The sequence below is a fragment of the Exophiala mesophila genome (assembly GCF_000836275.1).
Source record: "Exophiala mesophila strain CBS 40295 unplaced genomic scaffold supercont1.4, whole genome shotgun sequence".
NCBI classification, from domain to species: Eukaryota; Fungi; Ascomycota; class Eurotiomycetes; order Chaetothyriales; family Herpotrichiellaceae; genus Exophiala; species Exophiala mesophila.
In genome coordinates, this window is record NW_015622507.1 from 380,686 (window position 1) to 396,449 (window position 15,764).

Genomic DNA, 15,764 nt, shown 5'->3' on the forward strand with positions numbered 1-15,764 from the left:
ACAAACCTTTCTACCATTTCAATCTCCTCCTCAGTTAGCCAATGACTAATCTTATTGTGGAAGAGTATTACAGTGTCGGCGGCAATAGACATAGCGCAGCGGCCGACTGGTCCACGATTTCCGACCATCTTGCGTTTGGGGCCGACAACAATATTGCAATATGGTCTCCAACGCGGCACTCTCGACACGGCATATCCGCCATATTAAAAGGCCATTCCGATAAGGTCACGGCGGTCAAGTTTCTGACAAGTTCGACGACCCAGCATCCCCAGCATCTGGTGGGTGGATCCGCAGATGGGAGGATTGCCTTGTGGAAAGTTCCCGACAATGGTGCACGCTGGGAAGCTGCTGTAGCGAATGTTGTCGCGCACTCCGGTACAGTCAATACCATTGCGACTATTGCTGGGATAAACGCCTTTGCCACTGGTGGGGCGGATGGCAAGATCAAGCTATGGAGAGTTGATGGTGATAATCTGGAAGTGTTGGGCGAACTCAATTTGAAACCCAGATGCATCCCCCTTGCACTAGCACTGAGCCCATTTTCCCAAGAGAAGAGCCCAGACAGCGCTGTGGTTGTGGTCGGAGGCACTCGGAATGATGTCCAGGTGTATTCGGCCGAGAGCATTTCGACAGCTCCCCGGTTCACGCTATGCGCCACTTTGACTGGCCATGAAGGATGGATTCGATCATTGAGCATCACAACGAATACCGATGGAGGACTACTGCTTGCTTCCGCAAGTCAGGACAAATACATTCGAATCTGGCGTTTTCGTGACGGAAATACTTCGACGGCCACAGCCCCTAGTTCTACTAACTCAACCGCCCCGAGTACAACGTCGTTAACCGCCAAGGTACAGACAGTATATGCTGGGGCTTCTAAGTATTTGATCACCTTCGAAGCGTTGTTGTTGGGGCACGAAGATTGGGTTTATTCCACTGCCTGGAACCCGAAGTCTCTCACTCAGCAACTACTGACTGCTTCGGCAGACGGGTCGCTTTCGATCTGGGAGGCGGATCCTGCGTCGGGAGTTTGGGTGAGCATTTCTCGGCTTGGGGATATTAGCAGCCAGAAAGGGGCAACTACAGCTACGGGTTCGTCAGGAGGGTTTTGGACTGGGTTGTGGTCGCCGAATGGTGATCATGTGACGTGTCTGGGCCGGACGGGAAGCTGGAGACTATGGACATACAACTCTGCATCGGAATTCTGGACGCAGACATATGGGGTCAGTGGCCACATTGGCCCCGTCAATGGTGTTTGTTGGGCACCGGACGGCAGCTATCTCCTCACGACCAGCTCAGACCAGACCACTCGTTTGCATGCACAATGGTCCTCAGATGACATATGGAGCTGGCACGAATTCTCACGGCCACAAATCCACGGCTATGATTTGAACTGCATTTCCTCCATCACTGCTCATCAGTTTGCCTCGGGGGCAGACGAGAAACTTCTTCGCGTGTTTAACAAGCCTAGAGACATTGCCGCGATGCTGCACCGACTCTGCAAGATATCCTTGCCTACCGAAGACGCGAAATTACCTGATACAGCGGCAATCCCAGTTCTTGGGCTTTCCAACAAAGCAACAGACGAGCACGATGCAACAATTGAGACAACAGAAGGGGAATTGGATGCTAATCAGGAGAGCGATTATGGGTCAATGTTGTTCAATAGCGCCGAACCACCCACAGAAGACCTTCTGGCGCGACACACGCTATGGCCGGAGGAAGAGAAACTGTATGGACACACTTATGAGATCTCTGAGGGGGTGACGTCGACAGATGGGAAGCTTCTCATGACGGCCTGTAAAGCCAGTTCGATTGACAATGCGGTGATTCGACTGTACGAGACAGAGGGTTGGAATGAGATCAAGCCCCCGCTTGTGGCACATTCGCTCACTATCACTCGATTGGCACATTGCCCCAGAACGCCTGGGTATATTTTGAGTGTGGGTCGAGACCGGCAATGGGCCGTTTTTCAACAATCCGAAAAGACGGCCGGACAATGGACACTTGTCGCGAGCAACCCAAAAGCACACACGCGCATGATTCTGGATTGTGCCTGGTTTATGAATGTCTCAAGTCCAAGTTTCGTCACTGCAGGAAGAGATAAATCGATGAAAGTGTGGAGTGCCCAGGTGTCATCTAATCAATTCAATGTGGCCTGTGTTCTGGAGGTCAAGAGAAAATCGGCTGTAACAGCTGTTGCAGTGCTCTCAGAAAAGTCACGATGGATCATAGCGGCAGGCGAAGATGATGGAAGCATCTCAATACATGTGCTGGGAGGTGCAGACGGCATGAGAGTTGTGACAAGTCTTGATATTGAAGCACGTCTTTGCCCATCGGCCACAGTCAGCCGGCTGGCCTGGCGGCCTTGTATGGAGGGGGTTTCGTACTGTCAGCTCGCGGTGGCATCTGTTGACGGATCGATTCGAATACTGCGAGTCAATCTCGAAGAACTCGGTGGGGAATGAAGTGTTAGTGGAAGGTGTGGACCGTGGTGATGACAGTGTCAATGATAGATTTGGGGACCTATGGCGTAACAGGGATTGGTGTTAAGACCAAGATATCGCGCAATTTCGCGCCATCAATGTAAAATGCTCATAATCTTGTTGAAGATCAGATGGGGTATCGGGTAAAATGGAGAATACGTTAGTTGGCTGCCGACCAGATCTCATCTGGAGCTCTATTTCCGTTGCTCCAGGCCGTAACCACCCTTGCCGTCGAGGTTTTGGTACGACTTGGCTTGACTAGACTTGTCCCTGGGCCCTCGGTCGGCTAGATCTTCTTTAAGCCATCTGAGGACAAGCTCGCCAAGTTTACTGTTGCCGCTGTTGGTGTATGAATCAGACTGGGCATCATACTTGACCATTGACCCCCACTCCTTGACCCGACCCATGTGCATGTGAACGAGATGAGTGGGCCATCCGACCAGGTTGTCGAGGATGTGGGTAGCATAAACAATGGTGGCTCCACGTCGTTCGGTTTCCTGTCGCAGCCAGTTGAGAAAGTTACTCCTACTAAGAAGGTCGAGGTCCACGGTGATCTCGTCAAGAAGCAAGACATCCCAGGGACGTATCAGACCCATGGCAAGCTGGACTCTGCGCCTTTCACCATCACTGACGGCGTGCATTCGCCATCGGAGGTCAATGTCGAGGATATGGACAAGTTCATCGCGACGGTCAGGATAGTGTTTGCCACCAACGGAATCGAGAAGGATAGGGACCGCAATATCTGTGCGGACAATGGGATTCAAGACCCATTCCAAGCCCAGATAGGTGACACCCTCGAGACCTGATGAAAAAGGGTCGACGCCAGCAATTCTGATGGTCTCGGAGGGGGCGAGACGCTTCCCAGACAGAAGCCTGAGTAGAGTAGTCTTGCCTGCTCCGTTGGCACCAATCAATAAAGTCCGACTACCAGGCGGAAGTTGAAGTGAAATGTCCTGTAAACCAGAAGAGCCATCGGGAAACTTGTAGGTCAAATTGCTGACTGTAATGTCCGGTGTAATCTGCTGACTGAGGTTAGGGGTTGGAGTCGACATTGTTTGTGCTGGGATGAGCTTTGCCCGGAGCCGAGATGGTGATTGATGATGATCGATGAAGTTGATGTATGGAAGACCCGTCAAATTTTCTAGAAGGAATTTGACCAAGGGGGGACGGTTGACGAGTAGCCAATGATGACGCGATATTGCTGGCTGGATTTGTAGTGGCGCCACGTTAGCCTCAAGCCTGATTATTTTTGACTGGACTTACGGAAGTGGCGGATCACATACTCCGTTACCTACTCCGTACTTACCTGTAAGTAGTTATTGGTCGGGGGTGTTTGGGGGCACAAAGATCAACAGCCGGGGCAGGAAATGGTACTAAAGGTTGCCCCGAGTTGTTCCGGTACAGGCGAGGCTCTAGCAGATTGCCGCCCCTAAACTTTCTCGTTGGGGCAACCCCAGGCACCCCAGGTTATCAAATCAGGGTGTCATTGCAGGCTGCAAGCAGGGCTACTGAAGCACTTTTGCACCATAAGGCCATGGCGCCACCCCAAACTTGGCATCAAGAAGCATTGCGAAGCGATCATGCAGATACGGACAAAGCTTGGGGCATTTACTGTGACTAGTTGACACCATGTAACACTGGCGGACCTCGTGATGGATATACCCACACAGTACATGAGATAGTGGACTGGACATATGCGTCTATCCACCGGAGAACCTCACCTATGTAGGTCATGGTACCGGTACTAGAAGAATCAGCACACATACACACCAATAACAGGCAGACCGTGGGTTGATTGGGTTGATTGGGTTGATCGTTTTCGATTTATGGCTAGATACTCATATCCCTACCGTGATGTGATGCGTGAGGTGTGTTGCTTGCCTATGACAACTTAATATCATGCGTGCATGCGTACGTACGGTGCCAACAGAACTCGTACCTTCCTCCAGCGATGAATCTGCCAAGCAATTCCCACAAAGTCTGTCAAATTTGATCATCATCACCATTACCATCTCCATCATCATCCACAAACACGTTTCTTCCCAAAGATCTGAAGATCACAGAGATCAAATAAACAGAATCAAATGACGACAGAGGACTGATCGGCTCATCCTGCCGTGTTGACTCATGGGAAGGGAAGTCGTGACACAGCGCAAAGAGGCCCTCGAGGCTCTCGCAAGGTTTGTGGCATGTAACAAGACTCTTCAACAAGCCTTGCCAACCCCTCGTTCAAAGCAGCCACCATGATGATGCCCAGAACTGCCCAACACAGTCCGTCGTCTTGGTTTTTCTTGGCTTCAACAAGGATTCTTGGTGTTTTGGCGTCTCACTCGTGTTTTGTTCGCTTCCGAGCCCTTCTAAAGTCTTTCTTCACGCCTGTCGGTTCCCTGCTTCAATGATTCCACCACTGTGCTGCTCGCGATCGACGCGCCTAATCGATTCCAATCCCGCCACTGCTCACGTGTGTGATACAGCAGGTGAGTACAATTCAACCATCATGTCCACTGACATCACATCCATACTGGACCTCAATGCCAGGTCGAAGCCACACATACCTTGTCTTGCATCATTGAACTCTTTCTACTGGTCAACTTGGTCACCATGCATCAAATGCTGTACTACCAATACCCCCATCTGATCCTGGACCTGACTTGTCCAGATCGCTTCAGTCATACTTGTTCTGAAAAGACAAAGCTCTGTCCCTAGCGTTGCAATCTACGGACAAGCCTTTCGCCGAACAAACACCATCAAAGTCACTCTTTCTCTCCACCCCGCCAGCATCATCGACCCTCGAGTCGGTTCAGATAACGGGTAACCGGCTTTGCCCCATATCTCGACACCATCTCGTCGAATGATGGCTTGTGGCGAAACCCCCAGCTCGATCAACTTGTCAAGTTGCAACCTCCACCCTGTGCGTGCACCAATATCCCTGCCTAAACAGGTATTTCCGAATGCGTGTCACTCTTTGAATGGAGAAAGCATTCCCCTCCATACATGCTCCTCCCGCAAATGTGGTCACACTTCATGTGTATCCCCAGCACATTGAGTATTCCCGAGATCCCCTTCTGTACACCCTGCTCCTCCCGTTCCATATCCTCCTTCCAGAATGTCTAAGATCTAGCTATAAAAGGGCCAGCTGCTCTCCTTGTTTGCGACCGGCATTCATCGCTCCACACTGCTGTCTCTCCCCAGTCCTCCCTCTCCTCAATTTGTTCCAAGCTTCTAAGTTGATCTTCTTCTATACCCGTGACCAAAATGTCCGATATCATGACCGGCAATGAACCTGCGGATCCTATTGTCCGAGGAACCTTTGCCACTGCGAAACAGTCCTTTGGCGACCTTTTCAGGTGGAAGCAGAGGGTCGCCATCACGAATGAGTACGGCGAGACCCATTGTGAATGGCAGTCCCCACGTCCTCTGAGAAACCCCATCAGTCTTTTCGCGCAACTCGATGGAAAAGGCTGGCTCTTCTTCCTCGTCGGATTGGCCGCCTGGACCGCGGATGCCTTTGATTTCCATGCCCTCTCTATTCAGACAGTCAAACTCGCAAAGTACTACGACACCACAAAGACCAACATCACCACTGCCATCACCCTCACTTTACTCCTGCGCTCTGTCGGTGCTGCTTTTTTCGGTTTGGCCGGTGACAAGTTTGGCCGCAAATATCCCATGGTCATCAACATGATCATTCTTGGTATTCTCCAGATTGCTACCATATACAGCGCCACCTTTTCCCAATTTCTCGCTGTTCGCTCTCTCTTCGGTCTCTTCATGGGTGGTGTCTATGGCAACGCCATCGCCATGGCTCTCGAAAACTGTCCCGTCGATGCTCGAGGCCTCATGTCTGGAATCCTCCAGCAAGGTTACTCTCTTGGCTATGTCATCGCCGCCTGTGCCAATCTCGGTGTCGGAGGCTCGACCGAGTCCTGGAAAACCGTCTTCTGGATCGGCACCGGATTGTCCATTGGAGTTGGAATCATCCGCCTCTTCTTCCCCGAATCTCAACAGTTCATTCGTGCCAAGCGTGAAGGAAAGGGCAAAACCTCTCCCTCTGCCTTCTGGGCCGAAACCCGCAAAATGCTCGCTCAAGAATGGAGGCTATGCATTTATTGCATTATAATGATGACTTGGTTCAACTATTACTCGCATTCGTCCCAGGTAGGCTTCCTTGGCCTCCTCATACCCTAAGAGATTTGGCGGCTAACAAGTGGTGTAGGATTCATATACCACCTTTTTACTGACCGAGAAGGAATTTGACAACGCCCAAGCGTCTCGAGCCAGTATCCTAATGAAGACGGGCGCCTGTGTAGGCGGTACCATTATCGGATATGTTTCTCAATGGCTAGGCCGACGTCGTGCAATCATCATATCCGCGCTCATGTCTGGGTTTCTCATTCCAGCGTGGATCCTGCCAACTACTGAGCGATCGCTGTCGGCATCCGGGTTTTTCATGCAAGCATTCGTCCAGGGCGCGTGGGGAGTGATTCCCATCCACCTCAATGAGCTGTCTCCTCCTGCCTTCCGCTCATCATTCCCCGGCATCACCTACCAGATTGGCAACATGATTTCCTCCCCTTCTGCTCAAATTGTCAACGCTGTTGCCGAATCGCATCTCATCAGGGGCAAAGATGGCGAACAAGTCCCCGCATATGGGACCACCATGGGCGTTGCGACCGCCATTATTGCCCTAGGCATCATCGTCACCACGGCACTGGGTCCCGAAAGACGAGGCGCCAAATTTGAACTTGCCAAACCTGCCGGTGTTGTCGAGATGGAGAACCGCGAAAAGTCTGTCGGTGTCGAGATCCAATCAGACATTGAAAAGGCTCAACAAAGGCACGCGGAAACAGCCACTATCGAGAAGGCCTAGCTTCTTCCACCACTGAGGGTCATGGCTAGAGCTAGGGTGTCTCAACTCCGGCTCTTTGTTTGATAGCCATCGCATTCCCTGCGAAGCAAGTAGCTGTGAATGCGCGTCACTGGAGCGATGTCTTGCTTGCGTTGCAAGAGTCTTTAATGAAAAGATGCATTTTCCCCGATCAGTGTCTTGGATTTCTTGTCGTTCGTCTGCTCGAGGGCGTCGTTGATCTTTGCGTACGCCTGGGGGATCCTGTTGCTAATATTATAATCCATCTACCACCTCTGGACTTGTGTCAACAGAGGATTTCAGCTCCTTCGAACAGTGGAAGCAATGGATGCGCCAGAATTATTGGTTTGAATGCCTATTGCACTTCTCTATGGTGTGACTGTCTGTATCGATTTTCTTGCCTAAATGGCTGAACGGCATCATCAATAGTTATCACAGCCATGACAGCCTATCCTATCCCAGTTTGGGGGAAAATCCGAAATCCACACAGGCTAAGTAGCTCAGAGATCATCTCATTGGTCTGTATTCTATTCACACAACCTGGGACAAGTTTAATCAGACGATTATAACTACGAGTTTTCAAAGCCCTTCACTCTGAGCCCCCAAGACCTCGAGAGTTGGGCGGAATGCGGAATCATTTCCATCCCAGCATTCAGTCCACGAATATGCACACCGTCGCAAAATGTGTCTCCAGTCCTCTCGTATGTCTTTGACTTCTTGATGCCACTATCTGTCATCCTCAATCGTTTTTGCAGAAAACTGTGTTCGTCAGACTCGTATCAATTCTTAGGGGTAAAGATCATCCATCTCATGGCCCATATTTCCTTTTGTGGGGGTACACCCTGCTGTCTCTTGACACCATATTATCCATTTCAGCGCTAGTCCAGACTGTGGAACATTTATGAGCCTTGTATACCACTCTTTGGTCATGTCGTGACTTTGTCCGGTGAGACTATCGAGGTTCGATACAGACTGGCGTCAATGCGCGAGGCCTCTGTTGCCAACGCTGCCCTGCCCTGCCCTGCAAATGGGTAAGGAGATAATGGTCCTTGTTATGCGCTTACGTATTGGCCCGGAGAATGGTGTTCTCGAGTCTGTTTCGCTTCATGGTATTTCAAAGACCTCAGATTGGCCTGCTGTTTTGGACTTTCATCTTGGGCATGTCATTGACAATAATTGGCTGGGAATGGCCCCTTGGCACCCCTTAACTCGCCTTGCCACCAATCGTCCGTGCTGTCGGTCTTCTTCAAAACCCTAATCTTGTCTCCTTCTTTAAAAGCCAAATCACCATCGCTTTGTCCGTCAAAGTCGTACAACGCAGTAACAAAAAGAGCTTGCTGAGATGGGAGCCTTGGAGGAGGAGGTGGTGGGGGCGGTCTCTTCTTCTGGAGTAAGCCTGAGGTAATGGATGATAACGACGTCGAGGAAGGCTGACGATCGCGCGAGAAATAGTCGCTGTTGGGACCTGCTGGTGCATAACTGGACATTGGAGTCTGATAGGCCGAGTGAGAAGGAGAGGGGCTGTGGACAGGTTCGGCAGGGGTCTGAGGTCCAGGAATGGCTAGTCCGCCAGGTGAAGAAGAGATTTTGGGTTTCAGTTCATACTGCGGCGAAGGGGGCGGAAGCGCTCTGGCGGGAGAGACTGACTGCGTTCGACTGAAAGCCGAAGTGGCACTTGGACGTCGGTGTCCATTAAGATGAGCGTGGCCGTTTTGAGGCGGTTCCAGCCCCATTGGTAATCTGATCGCTTTCCCGTGAGCAAGTAACAACAGCGCTTCAGCTTCGTGTTGAATGGGTTTGAACGAGTCATCCCAGATTCGAATAACCTCATCCATCGGAGGGCTGGGGGAGGGGAAACCCTCTTCAGAACAAAATGCATGCAACATGGTGTAATAGTGGCCAAGCAGGGCATTTTGAATACTGATCTGGGATGCCAGGAAATGGGGCGTTAGGGAGAAGATGGAGGTCAGTAAGGGGGGGAGGCAGGCAAGTAGATGGTGATCGGCAGCATGGTAAGCGTCGGTGGCGGTGGATAGGTCGGACTGGGCCTTTGCAAGGGCAGCCGTTTCCCTCTCGGAGCGTTTTGTCTTCTTCGAGGCCGAGTCGACTCTGGATTGATATCTCTCAAAGTCGAGCTTCTTGTCTTCTCGCTTTCTGATTGTCTTTTTCATGGACAGAAGATGATCTCTAGCGGTCTGAGCGGGACGGATGACTTGATCTTCAACTTGGGTGAGGTCTTGAGTGAGGTCTTTCTTCAACTCTTCATAATCGGCCTTTATCCTGTTGGTTCTGCGAACCAAGTGATCTGGAGTGTCTTGTGGTATATGGCCATGGTAGTCATCGCCAGCTCCAATGATGGGAGCATAAATGGTCTCGAATTCCTCGAAGATTCGGTGTTGATGAGTAAGGATGGCGATCCACGACTCACGCCATGCTTTTGAGGCATCGATAATCTATTTAGATGAACGTTAGCCCGAGATATCGAGGATGGAATGGGATTGGGCGGGTGGGTGGTTGGTGTGGGGGAGACCAGAACGAAAGTACCTTTGTTAATAAGCGTTCGGCATCCTCGAAATCTTTGAGGAGGACTGCAACGTTGTGTTCATCTGCACTTCTCTTCATGTACCTGCCAAAATGGCGCTGAACACTTTGCATGATGACGGTGGTGGTGCTGGTGAATCAGAGGCTATCTCCACAACAAGGGCCAAGTTGTCCCTTGCTGAGAGAGAGGAGTCAGGGCAGCCAGATTGACGAGATCGGGGAGCGTCCGAGAATGCAGGGGCTGATTGCTGGTGAGTCGAGTCAACGAGGGTTGGGAAGAATGAATTCTTGAGGAGGGGACCGAAATGATTTGAACGAGGGAGGGATTGGTGTCGTCGAGATCGAGAGAATAAAGTTGGAAGGCAGATCAACTGACCAGCAGTCTAATTAAAGAATTGAAGGGGGATTGGAATTAAGTGAGAAAGTATCGAGCGACAAGACGAGTAAATCAACTGAATGCGTGCTTTGAATGCTTGGTTGTTTGATCAACCAGGGTAGAGGCCATACAAGACTCAAGTCGTGTCTTGACCCTAACTTAGTTAGCAGGCCTATACGGAGTAAGTAGAAGATAGGAGGTTGGTATGGGAAGAATTTGGGAACTTGAACGATGTTGGAATCCATTGATGTTGTCCTTATGCGATTTCCTTGTTTCACACGTCGCCAGTCGCAGCTGCAGCCACAGCCGCAGCCTCACAGACGCGCGTAAAAACTCTCTCCAGACATTTCCCAATCAATTCCCCCCCCCGTCCCGCCTAACAACCACCATCCTCTAACCTTTTCACCGGGACATTGTCACCGTGCCACCCTTATTCATCCTTTCATATGTCTTGAACGTTGTCTTGTGCAAGGCAACTCTCTCGCCATCACTAAGTGGTATTGGACTCATGCACATGTGACATTCTCAACCTCGTTTCGGGCCAACGACCATGTCCTCCCTCCGACCACTACCACATCCTCCTTCATAATGCCCACCTTCACCTCGACCTATGCAACGCGTCCTCCTCCCACTCTTCCTCCGACCCAGACCACGGCCCCGGTCCACGAATATCGATGTCTATATACACGCGATTTGCACAAAAAGGCAAAGAAATGGCACGATGGATACCTTCGTTTCCATACCTTCAATCAACGTGTCATGGTCTATGACGAGGCCAGAAACTCGGTGGGAGATCTTCATTATAGACAACAAGATACCTTTGCACCAGGCATCGAGATCCAGCTCGATCGAGGTCTTTTGGTCGAGGTTGGAGAGCCCATGGGAGAGACAGCAACCGACCTCACTCCCATTCTAGACAGACAGCGACCTGAGAAACCACAACAGCCGACCTTCAAGCCACCTCAACCCTCTCGACGCCCCAAATCTCTCCTTGAAGTCCTAGGTCCATCCCAGACAAGACATGCCAGATCTAGGCTTGCAATTCAGTCTCCTTATGATCAGACTCATCAAATATCGGATACTTCTCTTGTGCAACCATCTTCAAAGAAACCCAGACTCTCTTTTCCTTCGACGGTTTCTCAGCAGCCTGCGGCTCCTCTGAGACCGCCCGTTGCCTCGCCTCTGCCTTGCATGCATGTTGAACGGGTCCTAGACATATCTTCCGATGACGACACTCCTGATACTTCGAAGAGTACAGCTGAACCCCTCGCGCTTGCTCATCATTCAATTCCACCTGCTGCGACAACTCTGCAAGAAGCCACATCGCACCTCAAGAATAACGAATTAAACATGGTGAAATCCAACAATTCTGGCTCTATACGCAAACATCGACCAGCACCGAAAACCAAGCGATTGAGTCCAAGTAACAGGTCCACTGCGTCCCGGTGCTCGCCTGTCCAATCTCCAGCATATAAGCACGGTCGATTACTTCTGTCAGGTCCTCGGCCCAAACCCAAGCTACTTTGTCTTCTACCCCTCCCACGCACTTCAGCATCACACCGGCCATTCATCAACGATGCCAAGAGCATTGACGAGCCTACTGGAATCCTCAATCCGCCCATTGAGCTCTCCTCCAGCCTTACTATAACTAGTCCATCGCAATTATCCACTCCCAGAGTTCTTACTCCAAGGAGCAGCTCGTCGACCCGTAGCGGCCATCGACTTGGGTTCGATGGCGAGCTGGACTCTCTGGAGGACAGCCCGCTTTTTCTACCTGATGATAATCAATTCTCTAAATCCCCTTCGCAGAGGCCAATCTTGACGCAGGAAGAGCTCGGGATAATGGCCACTTGTGATGCGCCGCCTTCCTCGCAGATTGGGCAGACCGATTCGCCCCTCCAGACGTCGCCAATGAAACATGATCCACTAGAGAATGCTCACCATGGAAATGACATGCTGTCAATAGGAGGTTTTCAAGTCTCTCAATCGGCTTCACCAGCGCGTGACTCGATTGTTGATGTCGCCACATCTCCGAGAGACGCCATGACGGTTTCATCACCAGCACATGGAAGCGTCGGCAGGCCTTTCTCAGGCAGCAACATACAGACAAGTCCCGTTGGCTCAGCGTTTGCAAAGCGAGCATCAAGCCAAAGGACACCCCTTGAATCACTCCCTAATCCACCTTCTCGACGAAGTCCTTCCGGATCAGCGTCCCCATCGAAACTGCGACGACACATTTTCGACACAGCTGCACTGACCGAGAAAAGAGGCGAAACAGAGCCCAAACTAGCGGGACAGGGTCTTGTTTGTGAAAAGGGACCTTGGAGCGGAGAGGAAGCCTTTCTGTTGTTTGACTGGTGGCCTCCTGGTCTGGAAAGGCCTGCGTATTGGACAGACTTGGCTCCAATTCAGTCACGCAGTTTGGCAGTGCCATTGCCTGTTTTCTCGACCCGCATTACCACTGCTCGACAATTTTTTCACGACGATATGAACATGTGACGATGATGATACATAGGGAAACTCGAATGGAGACGGTAACATAGACTTGTAATGTCATGTGGTGGCCTCACATGCCTCACACATTTTCTACACTGTCAGATTTCTTCTTTGCTCCTATAATGGCACTCGATTCTAGACGTAATGGTGCGCGTCGGCTTAGGGAATCTAAATTATCAGATAAATCCTTCTCCCTCATTCAGTTGTCAATCGAATCGCTGTACTCCGTTCCTGAAATCTCCACCTCCAACCTTGATTGCCGTGTAGCCAATGGGCATTCCACCTCGTATCTGCTCGACTGCTCGTACGAGGGGTTATTTAATACTAATGGATTATTCTGGACCACTTACTAGACTAGAAGTCATATAGACTGTGGCAAGCCTCTAAGTAAGATAAATAAGAAGTCGTTGATGCCCGTGCCCCATTTCTTCTCTTCATACCCCCAGATGTCGACAGCCGTACCCATACTACACTGAGCTTGCTTTCTCACTTACGTCCCTCCTGACAAGAGTCACAAGAACATGGCTACTGCAACACTCACACCCCAACCTGTCCCAATGGCGACAGAAAGCGAGTACAAGCCATTCCAGTCTGCCCCCACCATTCTAGAAGAAGTCAAGGCCCAGCAAGAGCGCCTTCGCGAGCGGCTGGCGGGAGCTCTGATTAACCCACCACCGGGTACTTCTGCCGACTCTTTGCCCACGGTACCTTTAATCGACATTGGTCCATCCTTTGACGGGAATCTGGCATCACGACAGGCTGTCGCTGCTCAAATCCGCCAAGCTTGTGTGACCACCGGGTTTTTCCAGATCACCAACCATGGTGTTCTCGAACAAGCCCGTGCGGGAGTTCTCGAGCAAGCAGCACGCTTCTTTCATGAGCTGTCTGAAGATCAGAAGCAGGCTCTGCATATTCGGAATTCACCCCTATTCCGAGGTTACGAGCCGCACGATGCAACGTTCGTCAACACCGACGATCAGAATGGCGTCCAGAAGGAGACCAAGGAAGGATTTAACTGGGGTTATGAAAGAGACCTCGACCCAACCGGTGGAGATGGCAAATACGTCGAGTTAGACGGCACCTCGCCTCAAACCACGGGCTTAGGCAATCTCTGGCCCTCGTCCGAGGACCTGCCAGGCTTCTATGAAAAGATCTCTGACTATTACGGTCAAGTCCTGCAACTTGCACGTCACTTGTTCAGACTGTTTGCACTGTCGCTCGACCTGGAAGAAGACTATTTTGATGCCTCCACCACCCATCCCGGTGGCATTGCTCGACTACTTTATTATCCCGGGCAGCCTGCGCCAGAGAACGAATCTTCAGAAGCTGCGCTGGAAGCAGCCAGCAAGCTTGGCTTAGGAGCCCACACCGACTACGAATGCTTCACGATCCTCCTGTCGTCGTCAAACCCGGGACTGGAAATCCTCTTCCCACCATCACCGGCCACAGACAACCGCCCAATCTGGCGTCCCTGCCCCGTCGTGCCAGGCTCCTTCACAATCAACGTGGCAGATTTCTTCCAACGCTGGACCAATGGCTTGTACAAGTCGACTATTCACCGCGTTGTCAGCAAACCCGGCACTGGCGAGAGGTACTCTGTCCCATTTTTCTTTAGCATCAACTATGACAGCGACGTCCTGCCTTTACCAGAGAGATGTGTTGGGAAGTCCCGCTTCTTGCCCCTGAAGGCCGGTGAGTACGTCTTAGAGAGGTTAAGGGCGACGCAGTTGCTCGAGGCGACAACCTAGGCAAGGTTGGGCCCGGGGGCACAAGATCGAGCTCCACAGTATCTAGCCAGGGGACAGTAGATTTACCTAAGCCATCCTACTCGAATACAGTGGAGTTTTGCGTGTACATTCCATGACCATGCCGTTTTGATAGAATATTCTAACTCGGGAGCACACCGTGCAGTTGATCCATCCAGTACGCAAGCCCTTTTCATGTGTAGTACATGACCGAGAACCGCTGCGGACTAGAGGAAGACACTACAGCTGGAGATGGCCCATGGTTCAGATCCTGGAAAGTTCATCAACCTTTGAGTTGAGGTAGAGGCCCCAAATTTCACGTGCCGTCTCAGGATTCCTGAAAGAAAAAGCCAGTGAATACTTCCGTATACCGATTTGGCCCGCTCATACTCGGATTCAATTACTGCACGATGCTCGAGGGAGCGGACTGTGGAAGAAGCAGAAAAGGTATTTGGACCAGTGATAAACCCATCGAAGTATTCCGAGGTATTGTCGAGATCCAACCGTGGGTCATTAGGACCTGCCGAGATATCAAACGCCTTGCACAGGTAGATATTGTCCGAGGATGGTTTCTCGATATTGCACTGACTCATCGGGATTGTAGTCCTTCCTCAAGTACACCATATTTGGAGGCGTTGTAGACGGGTATACCCGGTGTATCGAGGTAGGATGCTGCGGATCCAGCGAGCACAAGCGTGCCCTTTGTGTTGCATCGACGCCAGAAACTCAGTGCAAGATTTGTCGTGTAGATACACTACGTAGATTGATATCAAGAAAGATCAATGTGCGCTCTTTCAACTGGCCAGCCTTGTCCAGACTGTCGAAGAAGGCATCTTCGAGAATTTCGTCCACTCCTGCGTTTCCGACGCGCGGGTAGTTTGCAACCTACCGTTCTCTTTGGCTTGTTCAATTACTTGTTGGACATATGTCAACATGTCTGGGAAAAACCAAACAAGTTGCCGGCTCAGACTTTTGACGCGTCTCAAGTGGTAAACTTGGAATGTGACAGTTGTCACCAGTATGTCGCTCGTCGTCTCCTTGAGAGCTATCGTGAGATGTGAGATGCAGGAGAAGGCGCAGAATCACTATATATCGGACTTTCAGTAGGTAGTTAAAAGAGAAATCTCTGGTAGCTTGGCGACTACTAGTCGTATCCAACAATATGCCAATGGTAGTCAATGCTTAGGGATCCTTCATGCAAGGCAAGGATCTCGTATTTCCGTTTTGGGCCTAGACAAACTCCAACCAGTCCA

At 50.9% G+C, this 15,764-nt stretch overlaps 5 protein-coding genes across 5 annotated transcripts; 3 read left to right on the plus strand and 2 right to left on the minus strand.

Moving 5' to 3' along the window:
• Positions 1 to 41: 41 nt before the first annotated feature.
• On the plus strand, positions 42 to 2,468 carry PV10_05396 (uncharacterized protein; the record flags this gene model as incomplete). The annotated part of the gene is made up of 1 exon (XM_016370069.1): positions 42 to 2,468. The coding sequence occupies one exon, from the start codon at positions 42 to 44 to the stop codon at positions 2,466 to 2,468; it is 2,427 nt and encodes an 808-aa protein (XP_016222362.1).
• Positions 2,448 to 3,586, minus strand: PV10_05397 (uncharacterized protein). Its single transcript, XM_016370070.1, has one exon. The coding sequence runs from the start codon at positions 3,536 to 3,538 to the stop codon at positions 2,681 to 2,683; it is 858 nt and encodes a 285-aa protein (XP_016222363.1). The 5' UTR covers positions 3,539 to 3,586; the 3' UTR covers positions 2,448 to 2,680.
• Positions 3,587 to 7,790: 4,204 nt separating this feature from the next.
• PV10_05398 (uncharacterized protein) lies at positions 7,791 to 10,473 on the minus strand. Its single transcript, XM_016370071.1, has 2 exons — positions 9,898 to 10,473; positions 7,791 to 9,806 (listed from the first exon to the last, which is right to left on the minus strand). Exons 1-2 carry the CDS (start codon positions 10,006 to 10,008, stop codon positions 8,517 to 8,519), a joined length of 1,401 nt encoding a protein of 466 aa, XP_016222364.1. The 5' UTR covers positions 10,009 to 10,473; the 3' UTR covers positions 7,791 to 8,516.
• A 224-nt stretch (positions 10,474 to 10,697) lies between these two features.
• On the plus strand, positions 10,698 to 12,941 carry PV10_05399 (uncharacterized protein). The gene has a single exon (XM_016370072.1). The coding sequence runs from the start codon at positions 10,859 to 10,861 to the stop codon at positions 12,767 to 12,769; it is 1,911 nt and encodes a 636-aa protein (XP_016222365.1). The 5' UTR covers positions 10,698 to 10,858; the 3' UTR covers positions 12,770 to 12,941.
• Positions 12,942 to 13,169: 228 nt separating this feature from the next.
• On the plus strand, positions 13,170 to 14,851 carry PV10_05400 (uncharacterized protein). Its single transcript, XM_016370073.1, has one exon. The coding sequence runs from the start codon at positions 13,288 to 13,290 to the stop codon at positions 14,512 to 14,514; it is 1,227 nt and encodes a 408-aa protein (XP_016222366.1). The 5' UTR covers positions 13,170 to 13,287; the 3' UTR covers positions 14,515 to 14,851.
• The last annotated feature ends 913 nt before the right edge of the window (positions 14,852 to 15,764 follow it).

Coding starts and splice junctions, on each gene's coding strand:
- PV10_05397 (XM_016370070.1), bottom strand. CDS start 3,538: ATGTCGACTCCAACCCCTAACCTCAGTCAGCAGATTACACCGGACATT.
- PV10_05398 (XM_016370071.1), bottom strand. CDS start 10,008: ATGCAAAGTGTTCAGCGCCATTTTGGCAGGTACATGAAGAGAAGTGCA. Junction 9,807..9,897: donor CCGAACGCTTATTAACAAAG/GTACTTTCGTTC, acceptor TCATCTAAATAG/ATTATCGATGCCTCAAAAGC.
- PV10_05399 (XM_016370072.1), top strand. CDS start 10,859: ATGCCCACCTTCACCTCGACCTATGCAACGCGTCCTCCTCCCACTCTT.
- PV10_05400 (XM_016370073.1), top strand. CDS start 13,288: ATGGCTACTGCAACACTCACACCCCAACCTGTCCCAATGGCGACAGAA.